This window comes from Marmota marmota, unplaced genomic scaffold (genome assembly GCF_001458135.2).
Source record: "Marmota marmota marmota unplaced genomic scaffold, marMar, whole genome shotgun sequence".
NCBI lineage: Eukaryota > Metazoa > Chordata > Mammalia > Rodentia > Sciuridae > Marmota > Marmota marmota.
The window spans coordinates 16,715,205-16,736,242 of record NW_026000016.1 but is presented as its reverse complement, the minus strand read 5'-3'; the positions used below and the strand labels follow the sequence as shown (position 1 = coordinate 16,736,242).

Here is a 21,038-nt window from a genome sequence, read left to right as displayed (position 1 = left end):
AGGACTTGACACTAAACCTGGACTAAAGCGACTTGATCCATTCTGCTTTAAGAAGCTCTGACCTGAGGGAAGTTTGGTGAGAAACAGACTGTAATCAGGCTCTCCATGAAATGACAGTACCTGCCTCAAAATCTTATATGCAAGAGAAATCCAGTAAATGGACAAATAGCAGGGAACAAACCTGAGAAGATTAACATAGCTGAGATTTCACGATTTTAATTATGAAAACAATAAGCTTCAAAAGAAGTTTTCCTGCCAGGCACTGTGGCCCATGACTATTCTCCCAGAAAAATGTCAAGTATAAAGCCAGCCACAGCAACTTAACAAGGTCCTAAGCAACTTAGAGAGATCCTGCCTCAAAAAAATAAAAAAATAAAAACCTGGGGATATATCTCAGTTATGAAGCACCCCTGGGTTCAATTACCAGTATCGGGAAAAAAAAAAAAGAGAAAATAATATCAACTTACCATATAGGTTATAAAGATATCCCTCCACCCTAGTTTTCCTGTTACTTATATTTACAATAGGATTGGTCATCTAAATTTTTATTTTAAAATTTTACATGGTCAAAATTAATAGTTTATTTTCAGTCAGGCACACTGGTGTCCTACAATCCAGCTACTCAGGAGGCTGAGGCAAGAGGATCAATTGAGCCCAAGAGGATCACTGGAGGCCAAGCTGTGCAACATACTAAAAACTTGTCTCAGAAAAAAAAAAAAAAAAGACAAAGATTTGTGGCTTTTTTTCTTCACAGTTGTATAAGATGTATAATACATCTTTTCTTCCCACATTTTTTACTGGTGCATTGTAGTTGTTCATAATGATGGGATTTGTTGTTACATATTTATAAATGCACACAATATAACAATATACTTTGGCCAATACATCTTATCTCCTTTTTTAACAAAATGTTTCTTTTTGGTACTGGTGATTGAAATCAAGGGCACTCAGCCCCTGAGCCGCATCCCCAGCCCTTTTTATATTTTATTTAAAGAGAGTCACTTAGGGCCTCACTAAGTTGTGAGCCTGGCTTTGAATTTGTGATTCTCCTGCCTCAGCTTCCCAAAATGCTGTGCCCAGATTTTTTTGTAAAATTTTGAGACAGGATTTTACTAAGTTGCTTGTGATTCTCCTGCCTCAGTCTTCCGAGTTGCTGGATTATAATCCTTTGCTGCCACACCCACCTTATATTGTATTGCCTTAACAACAACTCCTAAAAGACAAGGACTGTGGCTTTCTTCTCTTGGAATATCAGTGGCAACTAGACTCAACAGTAGTAGATGCTCAATAAATACTAGGGGTATAACTTGGAGAGCTTGCTATGTCATCTAGAACTTCATGTAAAGAATAAATGAAATAATACCTGTAAAAGTTCTCAGAATAGCACTAACACATATCGAGGTACCACTACTATTCTTTTGTTTAGCTTCTTTAAAAAAAAAATGGCAGTGGTGCATGCCTGTAATTCCAGCAACTGGAGGCTGCTGCAGGAGGATCACAAGTTCAAGGCCAGTCTCAGCAATTTAGTAAAGCCCTAAGTAATTTAGGGTGAGGCCCTGTTTCAAAATAAAAAATAAAAAGGGCTAGGGATGTGGCTCAGTGGTAAAGCACCCCTGGGTTCAATACAAGTACCAAAACAAAAACAAAAGTCTAATGTTATTATATTTAGACAACGGCACCCAACAACATGAAATATTTAATATTAACGATATTAAATGTCAAAGAGAAGAATGATTGCTGACTTTTTGGTCAAGAAATCCCTCCATTCCATCTGGTTTCCAGGCATTAGTCACTCCTTCCCCTCCCCACTGTCCATGTCTTTCAAAAGTCGAACAGTGGCCAACAAGTCACACAGTCTTTGCCACAGCTGACTTGGTATCCCCAGCTGAACTCGAGTTCTTTTTTCAATTCACATGACTTACCATCAAGGTCTAGGTATTCTAGAGAAGGAGAAATTAAACCATAATAAGTAAGACTTTTTTGCATTGTCTTCGCTTTTTTTTTTTTAAACTCTAAAACTGAAGTCAAAACTTTTTGTTACTTTCAGTGATAAGCATTGATCTCAGGGATGCTGTACACCCCCAGTCTTTCTTTAAAATTTCTTATTTTGAGAGAAGTTCTTACTAAATTGCAGAGTATGGCCTCAGACTTTCGATCCTCCTGCCTCAGCCTCTAGAGTCATTGGGATCACAGGTGTGCGCCACTGTGCCTGACTGATTTTCCTAATGTACCCAAAACTCTTATGCTTGAATAGACAAGCATAAAATTAAAATGGTCTTAGTCCAGCAAATAGGAGATCCAGTGAGGAGTAAATGCAAAAATGTCTAACAATTATAGAAATTCAGGTTGAAACAACACTGGACATTTTTTCACATGTAATGCATTAATAAACATTTTTAAATGTTGATACTATCTAGTGTTTAGTTATGCCAGGATGCAATAGTCATCTTTGATGGGAATATAGATTGATAAAATCAATACTAGTTAAGAAGGGCCTCCCTGTGCCTTATTTTTACTTTTTAAAAATAGGAATCAAACCCAGAGCCTTGTGCATGGTGGGCAAGAGATCTCCCACTGAACTGTATCTCCAGCTCCTCCCTGTGCTTTAGCAGACAGCATTCTGGCCCTCTTTCGCAAAATCCTCCCCATTTGGAAAGATTTAACAGGCCCACTGGGAGCCTTCCCTTCTAAGAACATCGTCCAGATGTCCTGGACCCTGTACTCTCTGCACAAGTGGCCCAATGCCCATGTCAGGAACTACACAGACCTCTTCCCTGCTCTATTTTCTCCCTGCTGCTGGTGTGCACCTCTGACCCAGAGGGGCTGCAGATTGCAGAGCTGTGGATGGACCTTAGGCACGAGACCTATTGTGCCCATATGGGAGCCTGAGCTGCTCTTTGCCTTGTGGAATGAAGCCAGGGATGGAAAGATGATCATCCCACATGGTGTGTCTCAGTCTGGACTTCAAGGTGTTCAAGAATTCCAAATCTGAAACTGGCCTTCCAGCCAGGCTCATGGGCACACACCTATAATCCCAGTATCTCTGGAGACTGAGGCAGGCGGATTAAATATTCAAGGCTGGGCTGGGGACGTGGCTCAAGCAGTAGCGCGCTCGCCTGGCATGCGTGCGGCCCGGGTTCGATTCTCAGCACCTCATACAAACAAAGATGTTGTGTCCGCCAAAAACAACTAAAAAATAAATATTAAAAAATTCCAAAAAAAAAAAAAAAATTCAAGGCCAGTTGGGCCCAGTGGCTCATAACTGGAATTCCAGCAGCTCTGAAGGCTGAGGCAGGAAGACTGCAAGTTCAACTTCAGCAATTTAGCGATCCCTAAGCAATTCAGTGAGACCCTGTCTCTAAATAAAATATTTAAAAAGGGCTGGGGATGTGGCTCAGTGGTTAAGCCCCCCTGGGTTTGATCCCTTTAAAAAAAAAAAGTTGGGCTGGGGATGTGGCTCAAGTGGTAGTGCACTCGCCTGTGCGGGGTGCTGGGTTCGATGCTCAGCACCACATAAAAATAAAATAAAAGATGTTGTGTCCACCGAAAACTAAAAAATAAATATTAAAAAAGTCTCTCTCTCTCTCTTAAAAAAAAAAATGTTCAAGGCCAGCCTCAATAATTTCAGGAGACCCTCAGAAACGTAGTGACCCTGTCTCAGAATAATAAAGACTTAGCAGTAAAGCACCCCCTGGATTCAATCCCCAGTACCAAGGGGGTTAAAAAAAAAAAAAAAAGGAAAGAATATGACCTTCCAGGTAATTTTGAAGGTCTGCTTGGCAAGGTAGAAAGACAAAACATATTAGACTGATCTGTTTACAGCTTGAGTCAGGGCACATAGGGCTGTGGCTTGTGTTAGTGGATTTGGGGGAGAGTTCAAGAAAACAGGGTTTTGCTCTGGATTGGGTCCTGTCAAAAAGCAGGAGTAATTTTATGGTTATCTTAACTAGAAGCAAGGGAAACAATGCAGACAAAGGGAATGTTGGCCGAGTCTGTGGTTTGCACAATGTTCTTGTTTTTGTCTGTTTTTAGGATTAGAGGGTGACCCTGTCTTTTGGCATTCTGTGAAATGGTTTGTGTTCAACAGGAGAGCCCCGTGGTCTGGTCCTTGGAGTCAGGCCAGCTCAGCTGCCAGCAGTGAGGGGCTGTTTTTTTTCTTTTTTAATTTTCATGATATTCAGTTTTTATACCTCATTTATCTCTCTTAATCTGATATATTCTTCCCACTTAAAAAAATTACAATTTGGAAATTAGGTTAGTTGCCTTATAGAAAATTTCATGTTCTGGATTAATCTGATTATTTCTTTGTGAAAGCATTTAGCTTGTTTCAGGAAACTGGAAAATAGGTCTAAGGGCTTAGTAAGATTTAAATCCATTTTTTTTTTTTTTTGCAAGAATACTTTATAAATGCCAAGGATAGTGGTATGTGCCTGTAATCCCAGCTAACCAGGGAACTGAGGTGGGGTCTATTGAGCTCAGGAATCTGAGACCAGTCTGGGCAACATAGTAAGACACCTATCTCAAAAAAGTAAGATAAAATTTACAAAAAGAATACAGGTGATGACGAGGATGTGGGGGAAAAGGCTAGTGGGGCTGCAAAATGGTGCAGCCAATATGGAAAACAGTATGGAGATTCCTTGGAAAACTGAGAATGGAACTACCATTTGACTCAGCTATCCCTCTCCTCGGTCTATACCCAAAGGACTTAAAAACAGCATACTACAGGGACACAGCCATATCCATGTTTATAGCAACACAATTCACAATAGCTAAACTGTGGAACCAACCTAGATGCCCTTCCGTAGGTGAATGGATAGGAAAACTTTGGTATATATACATAATGGAATATTACTCAGCAGTAAAAGAGAATAAAATCATGGCATTTGCAGATAAATGGATGAAGGTGGAGAATATAATGAATGCTAAGTGAAGCAAGCCAATCCCCCAAAAACAAAGGCCAAATGTTTTCTTTGACATGAGGATGCAGATGCATCCTCATATGGTGATGAGGGGAGAAGAGAAAAGAGGGAGTAAGGGGGTAGAAATGATGGTGGAATGAGTTAGACATCATTTCTCTAAGTCCATGTATAAGACAAGAATGGTGTGAAAATACTCTGTGTACAATCAGTGTCTTGAAAAATTGTGCTCTATATGTATAATATGAAATGAATTGCATTCTGCCATCATATATAACAAATCAGAATTTTAAAAAAAAGAATACTGGTGAGATATAGTGAGGTTAATGTACCCTGTCAAAGGTATATTAAATATTAAATAGATCACCTCACTATTAGTCATGTTAAATTTGAGAAGCTAAGCAGGTATTATTTCAGGTAACAAGAATGAATAAAAGTCAATGCTACTGGAAAAAAATTTTTTAAAAATTTTGAGAAGCTGGTTAAAGTGTAGACAGAAAATGTCTCCATTATAAAGGATCATGGAGCCAGGTTTGTTGGTGCACACCTGTAGTCCCAGCTACTTGGGAGGCTGAGGCAGGAATAGCTTGAGTTCAGAAGGGCTAGACCAGCTGGAACTCTATTTCTAAAAATATAAGATAAAACAAAAAATTAAATAACTAGAAGAGTGTGGATGAGCCAGTCATTCATCTGTGGGATGCTTCACATATGGTACAAATGTCCTCTCCCCAGGGTTCTCTTCCAGCAGCTTTGGGTCATTCATACCTGAGTCAGTTACTCCCCAGGGCTACAAAATGGCTGCTTTCTAGTTCTAGGTCCCTTTTTTTTTTTTTTTTTTTTTGTGGTGCTGGGGATTGAACCCAGGGCCTTGTACATGCAAGGTTAACAATCTATCAACTGAGCTGTCTCTCCAGTCCTCTAAGAATTTCTTTTATCTGGAGTTCAACTGCTGTTTCTCCTAAAAAAACAAAGGGCTGGCTGGCTTCATCTTCATCATTTCCCCAGTGAATTTCAAGGCAAGAATCTGCTATATTAGTCAACTTATGACAAGTGAGTATTGTTTCCTCCCATTTCTAGGATCAGTAAGGATTCATGGACTTCTTTTTTTCAACGTCTTACAACCTCTTTTTATTCTTGATGCTCAAACTGTCACAAATTTGGCTACTGGGAGCTCCTTTAAGTTGGTTACTATGGCTGAGTGTGGTGGTGCACAACTGTAATCCCAGCAACTTGGGAGGCTGAGGCAGGAGGATTGCCAAATTCAAAATCACCCTCAGCAATTTAGGAAGACACTGTCTTAAAATAAAAATTTTAAAAAGGACTGGGGATATAGTTCAGTGGTATAGGGCCCCTGGATTCAATTACCAGTACTGCAAAAACCAACCAACAAGAAAGGAAGAAAGAAAAAAAGAAAATTACTAGACAATATTTAAGTATTTCATTTTAGTACTTTTTATCCTAGAATATATTTACTAAAATGACTGTTTTTAAAAATATTTAAGATTGTCCTTTATGTGATCAAAAAAAAAATTTGTTTAAGTACTAGGGGTTGAACCCAAGGCACATTACAGCTGAGCTGCAAAACTGTCACCCCCCCTCCCTTTTTTTAAATTATTTGAGAATGTGTCTCACTAAGTTGCTGAGGCTGCTATTGAATCCTCCTGCCTCAGCCACCAGCACTCCAGGATGACAGTCCAGCTGTAATTATGACAAATTTTGGTAGTATCAGGTTTAGCCAGGTACAGTACTGTGCACCTGTAATGTCTGGGCTTGATCCCCAGCACTTTAGAAATCAAAAATCTATCAAACAAACACACTTCCCTATTCCATCTTCTCCTTAGTCTCAATGATCTATATTGTCTCCTGTTCAAGAATAATCCCTTCATCTTCTTATGATTATGAGTTGGTAGGTTCAAAGGGCAAATGCCACAGCCAAGGTCTTGACTGTAACCTGAAAGGCATTAAGTGGTGCCACCTTAACTTCAGATGCCCAACACCCCTTAGTTATCCATCTCAGAGAGTCCCAGGTGCATCCTGAGAGCCAGGTGCTTTCTATTCTGCTCATCAGGAAACATTCCTCAACCCGCCCCTGCTAGCAGCCAACAGAAGGCTCCTTGTTGTTCCCACCAGCCCGCCTGACACTTTCTCCCTCCACAAGTGGAGGCCTCGTAGAGACTTTGCCTGTACATTTGTACTCAGTGCTGTGACTTCAGTTCTGCTGTCTTCAGGTCAAGTGCCTGGCGTCCACCATTGAATAGACTCTACTTTCTCCTCTACCATTGTCAACTCATTATTAATAGGTAGCCCCAACTCCTTTGACACTCCCTTAACAGTATATTTAAAATTTTTCTCTCCAACCTCCTTCCTCTTAGCTTATAAAAATTCTCAAGGTGGTCCTTGCTTCAAAATTCCTATGCTTTATTTACATCCTTCTCCCAGTGGTCAAAAGAATTGTCCACATTCACACTCTTAACCCTGTTTCACTTTTCTATCTACTGCCAGGTAAATCTTGTCATGACCACTTGGAAAATTCTTATTAGACGCAGTGAAAAAAACTCCTAATTTTTTTGGACTCTCTGTAATCTTTCTCTTTTTCCCTTTCCCAAGTCTGTTTATTTGCCTAATTCTCTAGGTAATCAGTACCTGACATTCCATTCACAGTTCCTCTAGGGCTGGTGGTGTTTTGTGTTGGGGGAGTCTCTGGAAGTACAAGCATGAGTCACCACATAGGACTAGTTTTTTGTTGTACTGGGGCTTGAACCCATGGCTTTGTAGGTGCTAGACAAGTGCTCTACCACTGAGCTACATTCCCAGGTCTTTAAAATTGATTGTTATTTTGAGACAGGCTCTCACTAAGTTGCTGAGTTTGGTCTTGAACTTTTGATCCTCCTGCTGCAGCCTTGAATAATAGTCTGTCCTCTGTAGTTTACGTTGCTTCTATTATGACCTTTCTAAAACTGCAAGCTTGGGGCTTCTCATGATTTGTCTGGCCACGGCCACGGCCATGTCCACGGTGGTAGATGTGGGGTTTCAATGGCGCCCCACTGACTACAAATTAAAACCCCTTGACATGGTATTGATGCCACTCCAAAACAGAGCTCTTTCTTGCATCACCTCCCTTGTCTCCCAATAACTTTCCTCCCTGCAGCACATTGAGTTCCACACCTACTCCTGGTGGTCCACCTGTTCTACTGTTTCTTCACTTTTTCTAGATGTTTCCTGTTAAGAAGAATGAAGATTCTAAAAAAGAAAAAGAAAGAAAGAAAGAAAGAAAGAAAGAAAGAAAGAAAGAAAGAAAGAAAGAAAGAAAGAAAGAAAGAAAGAAAGAAAGAGAAAGAAAGAAAGAAAGAAAGAAAGAAGATTCTGATTCAGTAAGTCTATGGTAGCCTTTCTTAACCTAGGTACTGCTGTGCAGCTATTGGGGATCTTACTTTACATAACAAAACCTAGAACTTCTCCTTAATTAAAACTAATTTATTTTTTATTTTCTTATTTTTGGTATTGGGGCTAGAACACAGCAGGGCCTCCTGCATATTAGGTAAACACTCTACCACTGAGCTACACTCACAGTTCCTAAAATGGATTCATCTTTTACTTTCAGGAACTAAAATCTCTTGGCCCAGAAGTTTCTACCACTTAAGTAATTTTGATGGAAAATGTATGTCTTTGTGAGAAATTTTGGGATGAGGACAGAAGGTGGAGATGGATAGTCCCCAAATGAAACAGAATGATATAACAGAAAGTTAAGTCAGTATGTCTCTTCACACCCTTTCATTTTTTTATCATAAAACAAAATGCATGCCAGGTGTGATGGTGCAGGCCTGTAATCCCAGCTCGGGAGGCTGAAACAGGAGGATAACAAGTTTGAGGCCAGCCTCTGTAATTTGGAAAGGCCCTTAGCAACTTAGAGATAACCCGGTCTCGAAATAAAATAGCATGGGAATATAGCTCTGTGGTAAAGTGCCCTGGGTCCATTCACCAGTACCAAAAGATATAACAAAAACACACAAAAAAATCAAATACAAGCTGGACGTGGTGGCGCAAGCCTGTAATCCCAGTGTTAGGTAATAGCTGGTGATGAGAAGTGAAATGCAGGCAAGGTCCCAGGTGTTCTTTAAATTACTTTAGGGTTTTCTTTAAACTACTTCCAAAGTAAACAAGAAAGCAAAATGTGATAATTTGTAGAAAAGAAACAGAAGCAAAAGGAGCTAATTGGGAAATATGTCAAAAGAAAAGGATTAATGGGACTAACTCTTGATTGAGTCTATTGATTTTGATATGAAGCTAGGAATTATGGATACAAGTATCTCCATTTATCTGGGGAGGAAGATTTCTTTAGAAGTGCAGGCACACCAAGGTAACTTCTGACCAGCAATTGACCCCAGTGACCACATGAACATGGAACTGATTTGTAGATGAAGCCCCCCCAAATAGATGGCCACCATGACAGTTCCGGAGAGGACCAACTAAGGTCAAAAACTCGTCTGCCCGACAGGAAGGAGGAATTAAACACCTGATTGGTGAAAGTTGCTGAAGAAGGACCCCAATTTTCAAATTAACCATAAAACAATATCAAAATCAGGGGCAGCATTGTCTCCTTTATTGTTTTCTGATGGAGTCAGCCCACTCTCCCTAGAGAGTGCTTTTTGCTTAAACCTACTTTACTTTCACCTCACTTTCACTTCTAATAAAGTCATCTTGCATGACTTTTGGTGTCTCAGTTTAAATCTTCTTCCACTGGAGCCCAAGAGCCAAGTTTGGAGTTTTAGCTCCCTGGTTTCCTGTGACACCAGCGGCTCAGGAGGCTGAGGCAGGAGGATCACGAGTTCAAAGCCAGCCTCAGCCTCAGCAAGGCACTAGGCAACTCAGTGAGACCCCATCTCCAAATAAAATACAAAATTTTTAGNCCTCCCCAATGCTTAGCTTTAAATTAAAAAAAAAAAAAAAAAAAAGTCAAATGCGTGTATACTAAAGAATAATTGTTTACCATGGTGACATGCCTATAATCCCAGCAACTCCAGAAGCTAAAGTAGGAGGATCACAAGTTCAAGACTAGCCTCAGCAATTCAGTGAGACCCTCAGTAATATATCAAGATCTGTATTAAAATAAAATTTAGAAAAATAAATAAATAAAAATAACCCAGGGATTCCATCCCCAGTACCAAAATAAAAATAAATGAATGAATGAGATAAACCACAAAGGAGAAAATAAAATTTCCGCATAATCCCATCACTCAGTATAATTTAGTGGTTTCTTCATTCGGCCATTCATTGTGCAGTCACTATGTAACAGGCATTGCACAGGACGAGGCACCACTGCAAACAAGATAGACATAGCCTATGATTTGGTAGGGCCAATTTTATAGAGCAGGGTTCAAAGCAAATTATGGCCCAAGGACCAAGCACAGCTAGAGGCCTGTTCAGTAAATGGAGAACGTCATGTTCATTTACATCTTTTCTCTGCTTTTTACACTAAAACAACATAATTGAGGAGTTGGAACAGAGACCCATGATCCCCAAATCCTAAAATATTTATTTACTGTTTGGCCTTTTACAGAAAAAGTTTGCCAATCTCTGTTTAGAAAGAATTGGTAACACAATTACCTGTGCAAAGGACTGTGTCAAATTAATTTTCTGTGCAAGAGCTTTGTGTCAGTTTACTCAGTTACTCCAAAATTACTCCAATGGCTCATGATTGAAATTATTTTAAGATGTTTTTTCTAATGCTTAGAAGGGAATTTGTATTGACCTAAAAAATAGCCAATAAATTTATTTTTTTTATTTTTACTTATTGGTACTGGGGACTAAATCCAGGAGTGTTTTACCACTGAGCTACATCCCCAGGCTTTTTTCTTTTCTTTCTTTCTTTTTTTGAGACAGAATCTCACTAATTTGCTTAGGGTCTCAATAAATTGCTGAGGCTGGCCTCAAACTTGAGATCCTCCTGCCTCAGCCTCCTGAATCTCTGGGATTACAGCTGTGCACTATCACACCTGGACCAACTATTAAATCCTTAAAGCTAACTTAACTTTCTAGTTCAGATAGTGCCTAGAACAACTCCTATATGCTAAGTGGTGGTTATGGAAAAATAAGAAAAAAAAAAAAAAAAGGTGGTTAACTTGTCATAGACTTGGGAGCTAGCAGAAAACTCCAGCAGGAGATTGGTTAAACACAGTCTAAGCACGTGATGGAAGACCCTAGTAGGTATGTAGATGTTTTAGAAGAATAGTATAATATTTCATGACAATGCTTATATTTAGTAAAAAGATTAGGTTATAAAACATACAACATGAAAACAGGTACAGTGATGCCTGCCTGTAATCCCAAAGACTTGGGAGGCTGAGGTAGGAGGATTGCAAATTCAAGGCCAGCCTCAGGTATCTATCTATTTATTTGTTTGTTTATTTATTTATACCAGAGATTGAACCCAGGAGTGCTTAACCACAGTGCAATCCTCTTGCCTTAGCCTCCTGAGCCTCTGGGAGATTACAGGCATGCACTCCACCCCCACCCCCAGCCTCAGCAATTTAGCAGTAGAGACATATCTCAGTGGTGGAGTACCCTGGGTGCAATCCCCCGTACAAAAAAAGATAGAAGAAGGAGAAGGAGAAGGAGAAGAAGAAGAAGAAGGACAGCCCTGGGTTCAACCCCCAGCACTGAAATATATATTCCTTGAATTCCTTGATTGCATGGTCAAATGTATTATCCCAGAAAACATTTCTCTCCCATCAGAGAATAGGGGCAGGTCAGCACAGTCACCTGTGAAAGACTTCAAATAGGAATGGTTTCCACAGGCAAAAGTTTTTTTTTCCTTGATTTTTTTCCTCTTTATCTTTTTTAAAATTTTTATTTATTTATTTATCTATCTATCTATCTATTTATTTATTTATTTAGTGCTAGTGATAAAACCCAGGGCCTTGTGCATGTTAAGTACCTGCGCCCAAACTAAAAATTTTGTATTTACAAAAAGTTTTCCCTTTAAGATTAAGAAAGAAAGGCTACTGCAGGGTGTGGTAGCACATGCCTATAATCCCAATAACTCAGGAGGCTGGGGTAGGAGGATCACAGGTTTGAGGTCAGCATCAGCTATTTAGTCACGCCCTAAGCAACTCAGTGAGACCCTGTTTCAAAATAAAAAGGGCTGGGGATGTGTCTCAGTGATTAAGTACCCCTGGATCCAATCCCTAGTACCCCCCCCCCCAAAAAAAAAGAACTTTATAGATTGGTTAGAAGATTCGTGCACAGGGAAGAGCCTAGACAGAGAAGAAGTACACTGGGCATGTTTTGGAAGAGAAAAGAGCTGGGAGAACTATATTATGTGCCTGGAGCAGTAGGCAGCGCAGGTCACCAAGGGCTGAAGGCTGTGGTATGCATTTGGGCTTTTATTCTGAGAGTAAGAGAAGCAGAACCGTGCCATGATACAAGTTTTCATTTAAAAAATTCCTCTGGATGTGAGCCTGGCACCGTGGCACATGCCTGTAATCCTAGTGGCTTGGGAGGCTGAGGCAGGAGGATCAAGTTCAGTCAGCCTCAGCAATGGTGAGGCGCTAAACTACTCAGTGAGATCTTGTCTCTAAATAAAATACAAAATAGGGCTCAGTGGTCGAGTGCCCCAAGTTCAATTCTGGTACCTCCACCCCCAAATTCCTCTGGATGGCACATGCCTGTAATCCCAGCTACTTGGGAGAACTATTTGAGCCCAGGAGTTTAAGACCAGCCTGGACTATATGTTGAGACCCCCCCCCACCCACACCCCAGCTCCCATCTAAAAAATAAATGAGAAAAAAAAAAGAATTCTGATTCACTCCTTTTCAGTCTTTTATCTTTCTGCAAGGCTTTGCCTCATGACTCTTTAATTGATTTAAGATAATCCCAACAAAATGACCCAGCCCAATAAGACAGACTTCTTTAAATCATGATAGAAAATATAGTAATTTATTGAATGTTTCTTAGGGAGTAAAGGGGAAAAGTTAACACTCTACATCACAACAAAAACTCAAAAAAAAAAAAAGATTTGAATATCTCCCCCACTCCCTGGCCCCCAAAGTTCCACTACGTACAGTTGCCCAGTGTTCATCAAAAAAATTGAAATCCTCAGCCATGGTACGTACCTGTAATCCCAGCCCCTTGAGAGGCTGAGGCAGAAAGATTGCCAAGATGGAGGCCAGGCTCAGCAACTGAGCAAGACCCTGTGCCAAAGTAAAAAGGGCTGGGGATGTGGCTCAGTGGTAGAGTGCCCCTGGGTGCCATCTCCCATACCAAAAAAAAAAAAAAAGAGAGAGAGAGAGAAAGAAAGCTGTTCCCTTTCCCTTACCATCCCCCCTTCCCTCATTGCCCCCTCCCCCTCTCTCATCGCCAGTCTCAATGACTTGGTTTGCTCTGGCCAATATTAAATTAATATTAGGTTTGGCCTTTTGAATTCAACACGTTGTGCTCTTTCACTTTACATTTTTATAATATTTTCACAATAATTTAGAAAGAGAGTTGATTTTGATAGTACCTCGAGGAAGCCCAAGAAAGACTTCTCTTCAAATTGAGAAGCATTAATTTGAGTGCCTTTGTCCACTGCTCCTCAGTGTTCAGATGGGTCCTGACAGAATACCATTCCCCACTGCCTGTGGGGCCCTCTATCAGGCCTTCCTCCACGAGGATCCTGTGGGGCAGGCAGAGATCCCCCGCCTGTTTCTCAGCCTCTTCCTTGAACTGCTGCAGGCAGTCCAGGAAGGCCAAGATCGCCTGGTCAAAGGTATTATTCCAGAAAACATTTTCTCTCCCATCAGAGAACAGGGGCAGGTCAGCACAGTCACCGGTTAAAGACTTCAAATAGGAATGGTTTCCGCAGGCGATGACTTGATACCTCTGAAACTGCAGCCCAATTGCTTTGGACAGGGCCAGGAGCAGTAAAGCTGCCTGTCCCCAGGCAGCGTTAATCTCATTCCAGCCCACGGGGACGCCGGGGAGGCGGCCCAATCTGAAGTTATTGATGATACCCAAAGTTCCCTCCTCCCTGATCTCAAATGTGGCATTGAAGATGTTGGTCTTCTTCAGCTGGTGCAGCTGGACGCGCGCGTACCACAGCTGGTTCTCCACACTTGTCAGCTGGTCGGACAGTTCCTGCTGCTGCCACTTCAGTTTATTGAAGTCCCTCAGATGCTGTCTCTCCTGCAGCTGCAGCTCCACCGTCTCTGCCTGGGCTGCCCTGAGATCCGCTGCTATTCTTGCATGGTTCTCATCCACATCCTCCAGCTCCAGGGCCAGCTTGGCCTCCTCCAGCTGCAGGCCCTGCAACTCCATCTGTAGTGTCTCTCTTTGGTCCTCACCCTTCAGCACCTTGGTTTCCAGATAGCGTCTGTAGATCTGTTCATCCAGTTCTGTGAGGGCAATTTGGGAATCCAGCTGCTTTAGAAAATTGTCAGTACATTCCTCGCACAGTGGAAGATCCATCTCTTTTTGACCAGAGAGGATGTCAAACATTTCTGTGGTGGTCTTCTGGATGCTACTCAAAGTTCTCAAGGAGGTGATCTCACCAAGCAAGATGAAATTGCTGTCCCTTTGCTCCGACATCCCCCCATCATCAGGAAGGGGTCTGGAGGCACTGACTTGTAGCTCTCCACCGTCTGTCTTCTCCATGGAGCGGGCACCATCCTCTTGGGCTTCTCCTGGCTCCCCCTGCCCTGAGCTGGACATCTCCATGGATTCATCACCTTTCAGCGGCCGGTTGCATCGCTGGCACAGAAAGCGGAAGGAAGACATCCTAGACATCTTGACTCTACCTCAGGTTGAAGTTTTCCCTGGCTTTCCAGATGTTTACGATTCAGCACCTTTTTAAGCTCTTCCTTGAAGGGTGAGTCTTTATAAATGCATATCTCATTATGTCACTCCGCAACTTAAAACCCTCATGGGTACCCTCCGGGTGTTACCTGTAGATTTCCTAATAGATAAGTGATTCTCTCCCCCCACCCCTTTTCCACTCATGAGTCTTTCTACAAGGAAAATCTGATCATCTCACTGCCCTCTTTAAACATTTTTAAGGCACACCTTAAATCTTTCTAAAACTAAAATCTGATTATGGCTCTTCCCTTCTTAAAATGTTTAATACTCTTATCTCACCTTAAGATAAAGTGTAATCCTTTTTTTTTCCTACTGGGGATTGAACCCAGCGGCACTTTACCATTGAGTCACATCCCAGCCCTTTCTTGTTTTTATTTTGAGTATGGGGTCTCACTTGTTAAGACTAGCCTTATACTTGAGATCTTCCTGCCTCAGCCTCCTGAGCTGCTAGGATTACCGGTGTGAGTCACCATTCCTGGCAAGTCCAATCATCTTAATTAATCACACCAAGGCCCCAGCCCATCTTACCAGCTGCTTCTCTGCATATAGGCTTCTCTGGGTTCCTGCATACTCCCTGCCTTTTATTTCTTCCAATGTATCCTATTGTGCTCTCTACCTGAAACACTTCCTTCCCTTCCTTCCCGGTCAATTTCTACTCATCCTTTAGGACTAGGTTAGATGTCATTTCTACCAGAAAGCCTTCCCCTGACCTCCAAATTTAGGTTCTTTACTCTGATGAAATATTTACCAATGTTTATCACACAGAAATACAATGCACATATATGGAAATAATGAATCAAAATAGTTTGGGGTTAGGCATGTAACTCAGTGATGCGGTACCTGCCTAGCATGTACAAGGCTCTGGGTACCATCCCAGCACTATTAAAAAAAAAAATGTTTGGAGGTATGTATTTTGCCATCACCTCAGTCAGAGACTAAAGATATGCTGCTTCATAATTAACAGGATTAACACACTAGTCAAAATATAAAACAAACACAAATGTTTACAAGTACATCGAGATTTTCTTCAGTTAACCACCCAGTGAAGCCACGTATGTTAACCAGAAACACTTGCTCTAAAAACCGTATGAGCTTCTAATCTGCAGTTATTCTATCTGACCCTCAAAACCACTGGAAGGTGGGAAGACAGGGAGTACATTTCTACTTTACAATAAAGAAACTGAAGTGCAGTTGGCAGTGGTGGCCCAGGCCTAGAAATCCCAATTACTTCAGAAGGGGGGCAGAAAATCGTAAGTTCCAGGCGAAACTGGACAGCTTAGTGAGATCCTGTCTCAAAATAAAAAGGGCTGAGAGTACAACTCAGTGACAGAGTACTTGCCTAACATGTGGGGCCCTAGGTTTAATCCCTAGTACTTAAATTAAAAAATAAAAAAGAAAGAAAAAGAAACGAAACTAAGGTGTAGAGAGATTCCATAATTAGTCAAAAAGACTTTAGCCCTCATGACTTCTCTGAAATCTCCCTGAACCAATCAGTAACATGAACATCCTTTACAAGTTAAGTGCAGAGCCTCTTACTTGAGTCATTCAATATTACCCAGAACATGTCAAGTGGGTCAAACATGAAAGTCAATCCTGAAATTGATTAGGAGACAGATCAATTATTTAAAATGCTTAGAACAGTGGTTCATTGTTTGCTAGGAGTCTAAGGCCATGGGTCACAGATGGGTGGGATCTCTACAAAAATCTGCATTTCTTCACCCTGACCTTCTCCCAATAGGGTTGGGCAACAGCAGAATGAGATTGGAACTAGTTTCAATGGCCTGGTCAGTTCTAAATCCTGCTTCATCCCTGAGGGTAGAATGAAGTAAACTCATTTGTAATAGTTGAGCCTATTTAATTACCCTTTTATTAAAATTAAATGAAAATCCAAGTCATGCTTGACTTTGAGGTTGAGTTAGCCCAGAGGGATGGTGCCTGAAACAGAGGAAGGAAGGTGTGGGAATTCAGACTCAGGGTAATCCAGCTCTATAATGCTTCCAGGCTAGTCCAGAATCCATTTGTGAGCCCTTCTTCTGTGAAGGAGTGGGTGGAGAGATGGAGTGCTGCTCTCAGTTGGAAGGAAATCCCTTCTCATTTGCAGAGATTTCCCCTCTATTTCCTGCCTCCTCTTTACAAGATCTCATTCCTAAGGGTTGGGGAAAGGACGACAGTGAGGATTCTATAGATTGAAGGATGTTTCAGAACAGAGTTTTGTTTATTACTGTATTGCCAGCACCTAGATTAATGATCTTAACCCTTGCTGTTTCCCTTGGGCTCTTTTGCTGCAAAACTCTGGAGAAGATTGTCTGAAGCTGTCTCTGTTGTTTCCAACTCTTTTCTTTCTCTTTTTTCTTTTTGTTTTTGAAAGGAAAGTTGGAAAGCAGGAAACCAGTGTGTGAGTGAGAAATGAAAGATGGAGAGAGACCAGACAGAGATACATTCTCGAGTTTATTTGTCAGAGCTGACAAATAAAGGTCATCTCTCCATAGAGGGAGAAAGGCAGGACAGGCTTGGATTGGAGGGCTTTTATGGGCCAGGCTCAGGGATTCCAGCCAGGCAGATCCAATGCTGGCCTTTTAAGGGTGGGGTTGATATAAGGGAATGGTAATACGCCCTTGGGCAGGAAAGAATGGTTGGGTTGGGGGTGGTGGTGGGCTGAAACTTAAGATGGCAGCCCAAATGCTAAGCAAGGACCTTACAGTTGTTTTTGTTGTTACTAGGGATTGAACCCAGGGGCGCTTTACTGCTGAACTACATCCCCAGTCCTTTTATTTTTTTACTTTTTGTTTTTGAGATAGGATCTTGTTAAGTTGCTTAGGGCCTTGCTAAATTGCTGAGACCAGCTTTGAACCTGGAATCCTCCTACCCACAGCCTCCCATGTTGCTGGGATTGGCTCCTTTCTCTCTTAAAACCCACCCATCTTTATTCTCACCACTCCATAAAAACTCCTCTTATCAAGGTCACAAATGCTTGCCATGTCACTAAACTTAATCCCCATGGAATAGAAAGCTAAATGTGAGGATGGGAAGAGTGAGATGATCCAAGAAGGAGAAGCGGGATGCTTGTTGGTCAGTTCATGGGCAACTGAGAGGTTCATGTGCAACTTTCTGCCAGCGGTAGGTGTCCATCAGTCACCAGCCACAGTCACCTGCGTGTGGTCAAGCAAGCAAAAGTAAATCAGGGAGACAAGGGGGATGTGACCAAGTAGAGAAGGTCAGGAGGTGGACAGAAATGCTTGCTGGGAGGAAAGGACAACGTTTGGCAGAGAAAGCAGTGAATGTAATGAAAAGGCAGTCCAGTCAATGGACTCCAGTTCTGGTGGGGTCAAAGGAATGTTAAGCACCAAGGCATCAGGATATCCAAGGAGTAAACCCAGCAGGTAGTGGAGGAAGCCAGATGAGGATAATGGAGGACTTGCTCCCCATAACCTATAACCTTTCCTCTCCTCCACCCTAAAGCAGCTGCCCCGTGGCTCCTCCAGACATGGGATACAGTATTTTGGAGTCAGACAGTGTTGGGTTCTAATCTAGATAATTAACGGGGTACTTAACCTCTTTGATGCTCAAACTCTTCCTTGGAGAATGAATGAAGCAGCGTGGGTGCCCTGGTGCACATCTGTAATCCCAGTGGTTTAGGAGCCTGAGGTAGGAAGATTGCCAAGTTCAAAGCCAGCCTCAGCAATTTAGCAAGACCCTTCTCAAGATATAAAGGGCAAAGGGGCTGGGGATATGGCTCAGTGGTTAAGTGCCGGGGGTTGATCCCCAGCACCAAAAAAAAAAAAAAAAAAGAAGAAGAAGAAGAAGGAGGAGAAGGAAGCCAACGCCATCTTGGAGAATAGAAGATTAAACAAGAATAAAATATATTTTCAGTCCTCATCTGGGTTTTCATTTTTTACATTTTCTATCTCTTCATTGAAAGGAAAAAAAAAGTCTTTTCTTGGAACCCCAGAGAAGAGTGGCTTCTGATTCCTAGATGTTTGACCTGCCTTTTTAACACCATGGGATCTTCCTCCTTAGCCTGCCAAGAACCTCCAAAGTCTGTGTTTTCTATGGATAATTGACCTTTTCTAAAACTTGCAAATGTGAATAAAAGCTTCCTTTAAAATTTTTAAAGATTTGTACATCCATATTCATAGCAGAATTATTCAACATTACCTAAAATATGGAGCAAGGCACATGGGTGCATGCTTGAAATCTCAGTGGCTCTGGAGGCTGAGGCAGAAGGATCACAAGTTCAAAGCCAGCCTCAGCAACTTAGCAAGGTCCTAAGCAATTTAGTGAGACCCTGTCTCAAAATAAAAAAGGGCTTGATATGTACCTCAGTTGTTAAGCACCCCTGGGTTCAATCCTTGGTGTGTACACACACACACACACACACACACACGGAAACAACCAAGTATCCATTAATGGATAAACAGATAAAAGAAACATGGTCTATACATACAATAGAATATTATTCAGCTGAAAGAAGGAAGGAAATAATGATGCATACTATATCTTGAAGGAACCTGAAGAACATTTGCTAAGTGAAATGAGCCAGTCAGAAAAAAACAGATATTGTATGATTCCACTAACCTGAGGTACCCAGTCAAATTCACAAGGACACAAAAGTAGAAGTTTCCAAGGACTGGGGCAAGGAAGAAATGGGGAATTACTATTTAAAGGGTATGACGTTTTAGTTTAGAAAGTTTAAAAAGTTATGGGGATAGATGTTGGTGATGGTAGCAAAATGATATGATTTTGGGGGGTGGTGGGGTACTGAAGATTGAACCTGAGAAACTGATGTGAGTCCATTTTTGAGAAACCAGCCTCTACCTCAGAGCAAAGCCTGTCCAAGGAAGGGGGCGTGACCCTTGTCCTTGGAAAAAACCACAGAGCACTCCTAGGCACATACCCACCCTGCTGAGTTGATCTGCGGCGCCAGGTGTCCCTGACTCAGTTAGGCTAGGTGAGGACCCATAGCAACCCCCTAGCAACCACCAATCAGCATGAGACAGGGAAAATACCTGGGATGCCAGATGACCCCCCCCCCAGTAGTTTATGGTGGTGGATAACATGTTGGGAAACATGTAGTTTAGCACGTACACCCCTCGTGGCCTAAATCAATCAGTTCAAAGGAATCCCCCTCTTGTACTAACCAATCAACCCTACCCAACTTGTTCCCACCAGTGAATGTGCTAATCAATGTTAAGAGTTGTTGTTTGACTTTCTCACGGTATGGAATGATTTGCTGTGTGATGCTGTGACGCATAGAGTATCCCCCCAAAACCAATAAAATCTCACTGAACAAAGGACCGGGACTCACTCCCTGGGACTGCTGCATCGGAAATGGTTGTGAGTCCAGGCTTGAGCTTGCAATAAAGACTCTTTTGTGATTGCATCAGATTCAGCTCCTGGAGGTCTATTGGGGTCCCACGAATCTGGCATTACAAACCCAGGGACACTCTACCACTGAGCTACACATCCAGATATTTTTATTTTAAGCCAGGTTCTCTGATCTGGCCTTGAACTCAAATCCTCCTGCCTCAGCCTCTGGAGTTGCTGGGATTCCAGGCATGCACCACCACACCTGGCTAGTATGAATGAAGGTCACAGAACTGTATACTTACAAGTGGTTAAAATGGTCATTTTCACGCTAGGTATATCTTATGATAACTGAAAAGCATGAAAAACAAAACCTAACAAAAAATTTTTCCAGGCTGAATTGCCTTATGGGCCTCAGAATGTTCTCTGTGTGCTACTGACTTCATAGAATCCAGCTTGTGAGGAAGGACTGCTTCGGTGAAGGCCAGAAACCTTCAGCCTAGATGCAAGTCCCAGAGAGTGGGAAGGCAGTACTCAAGAGGACAGGAGAGCCCAGCTGATGGTTCACATATACAAATTAAAAAAGGAATTTCGAGCTTGATTTCGTTGGGTTTTGCTTCAGGCTAACCAGGTGTCCTCTCAAATTCTCCTTGCCAGCAAGACAGCAGATGAGTTAATTGGATCAATCTGGAACAAGTTTTTTTTTTTTTTTTTTAAAGACTCAAATTATCAAAAGAGCCAAGATTATGACTTTCTGCCCCAGTTCAACTGCCAGTTTGGGAAGTCATCTAAACATAGTCTGCTTAATTACTCTCTGTGAAATGGGTTTAGTGCTGGCAATTGCTCACAGTAATAATTATGGGCAATGACACACACACAGCGCCTTCTCTGTGTTTGGTGCAGCAGGTGGTATGAAGTAACAGTTCATTAAAGGATTGATTGGTTCCACATTTTTTAAAAATATCTTTATTTTGTTTACTTTTTTTA

At 41.7% G+C, this 21,038-nt stretch overlaps 1 protein-coding gene across 1 annotated transcript; it reads right to left on the bottom strand.

Moving 5' to 3' along the window:
• Positions 1 to 13,388: 13,388 nt before the first annotated feature.
• Positions 13,389 to 14,689, bottom strand: Becn2 (beclin 2). The gene has a single exon (XM_015483303.2). It carries the CDS (start codon positions 14,676 to 14,678, stop codon positions 13,389 to 13,391), a length of 1,290 nt encoding a protein of 429 aa, XP_015338789.2. The 5' UTR covers positions 14,679 to 14,689.
• Between the last annotated feature and the right edge of the window lie 6,349 nt (positions 14,690 to 21,038).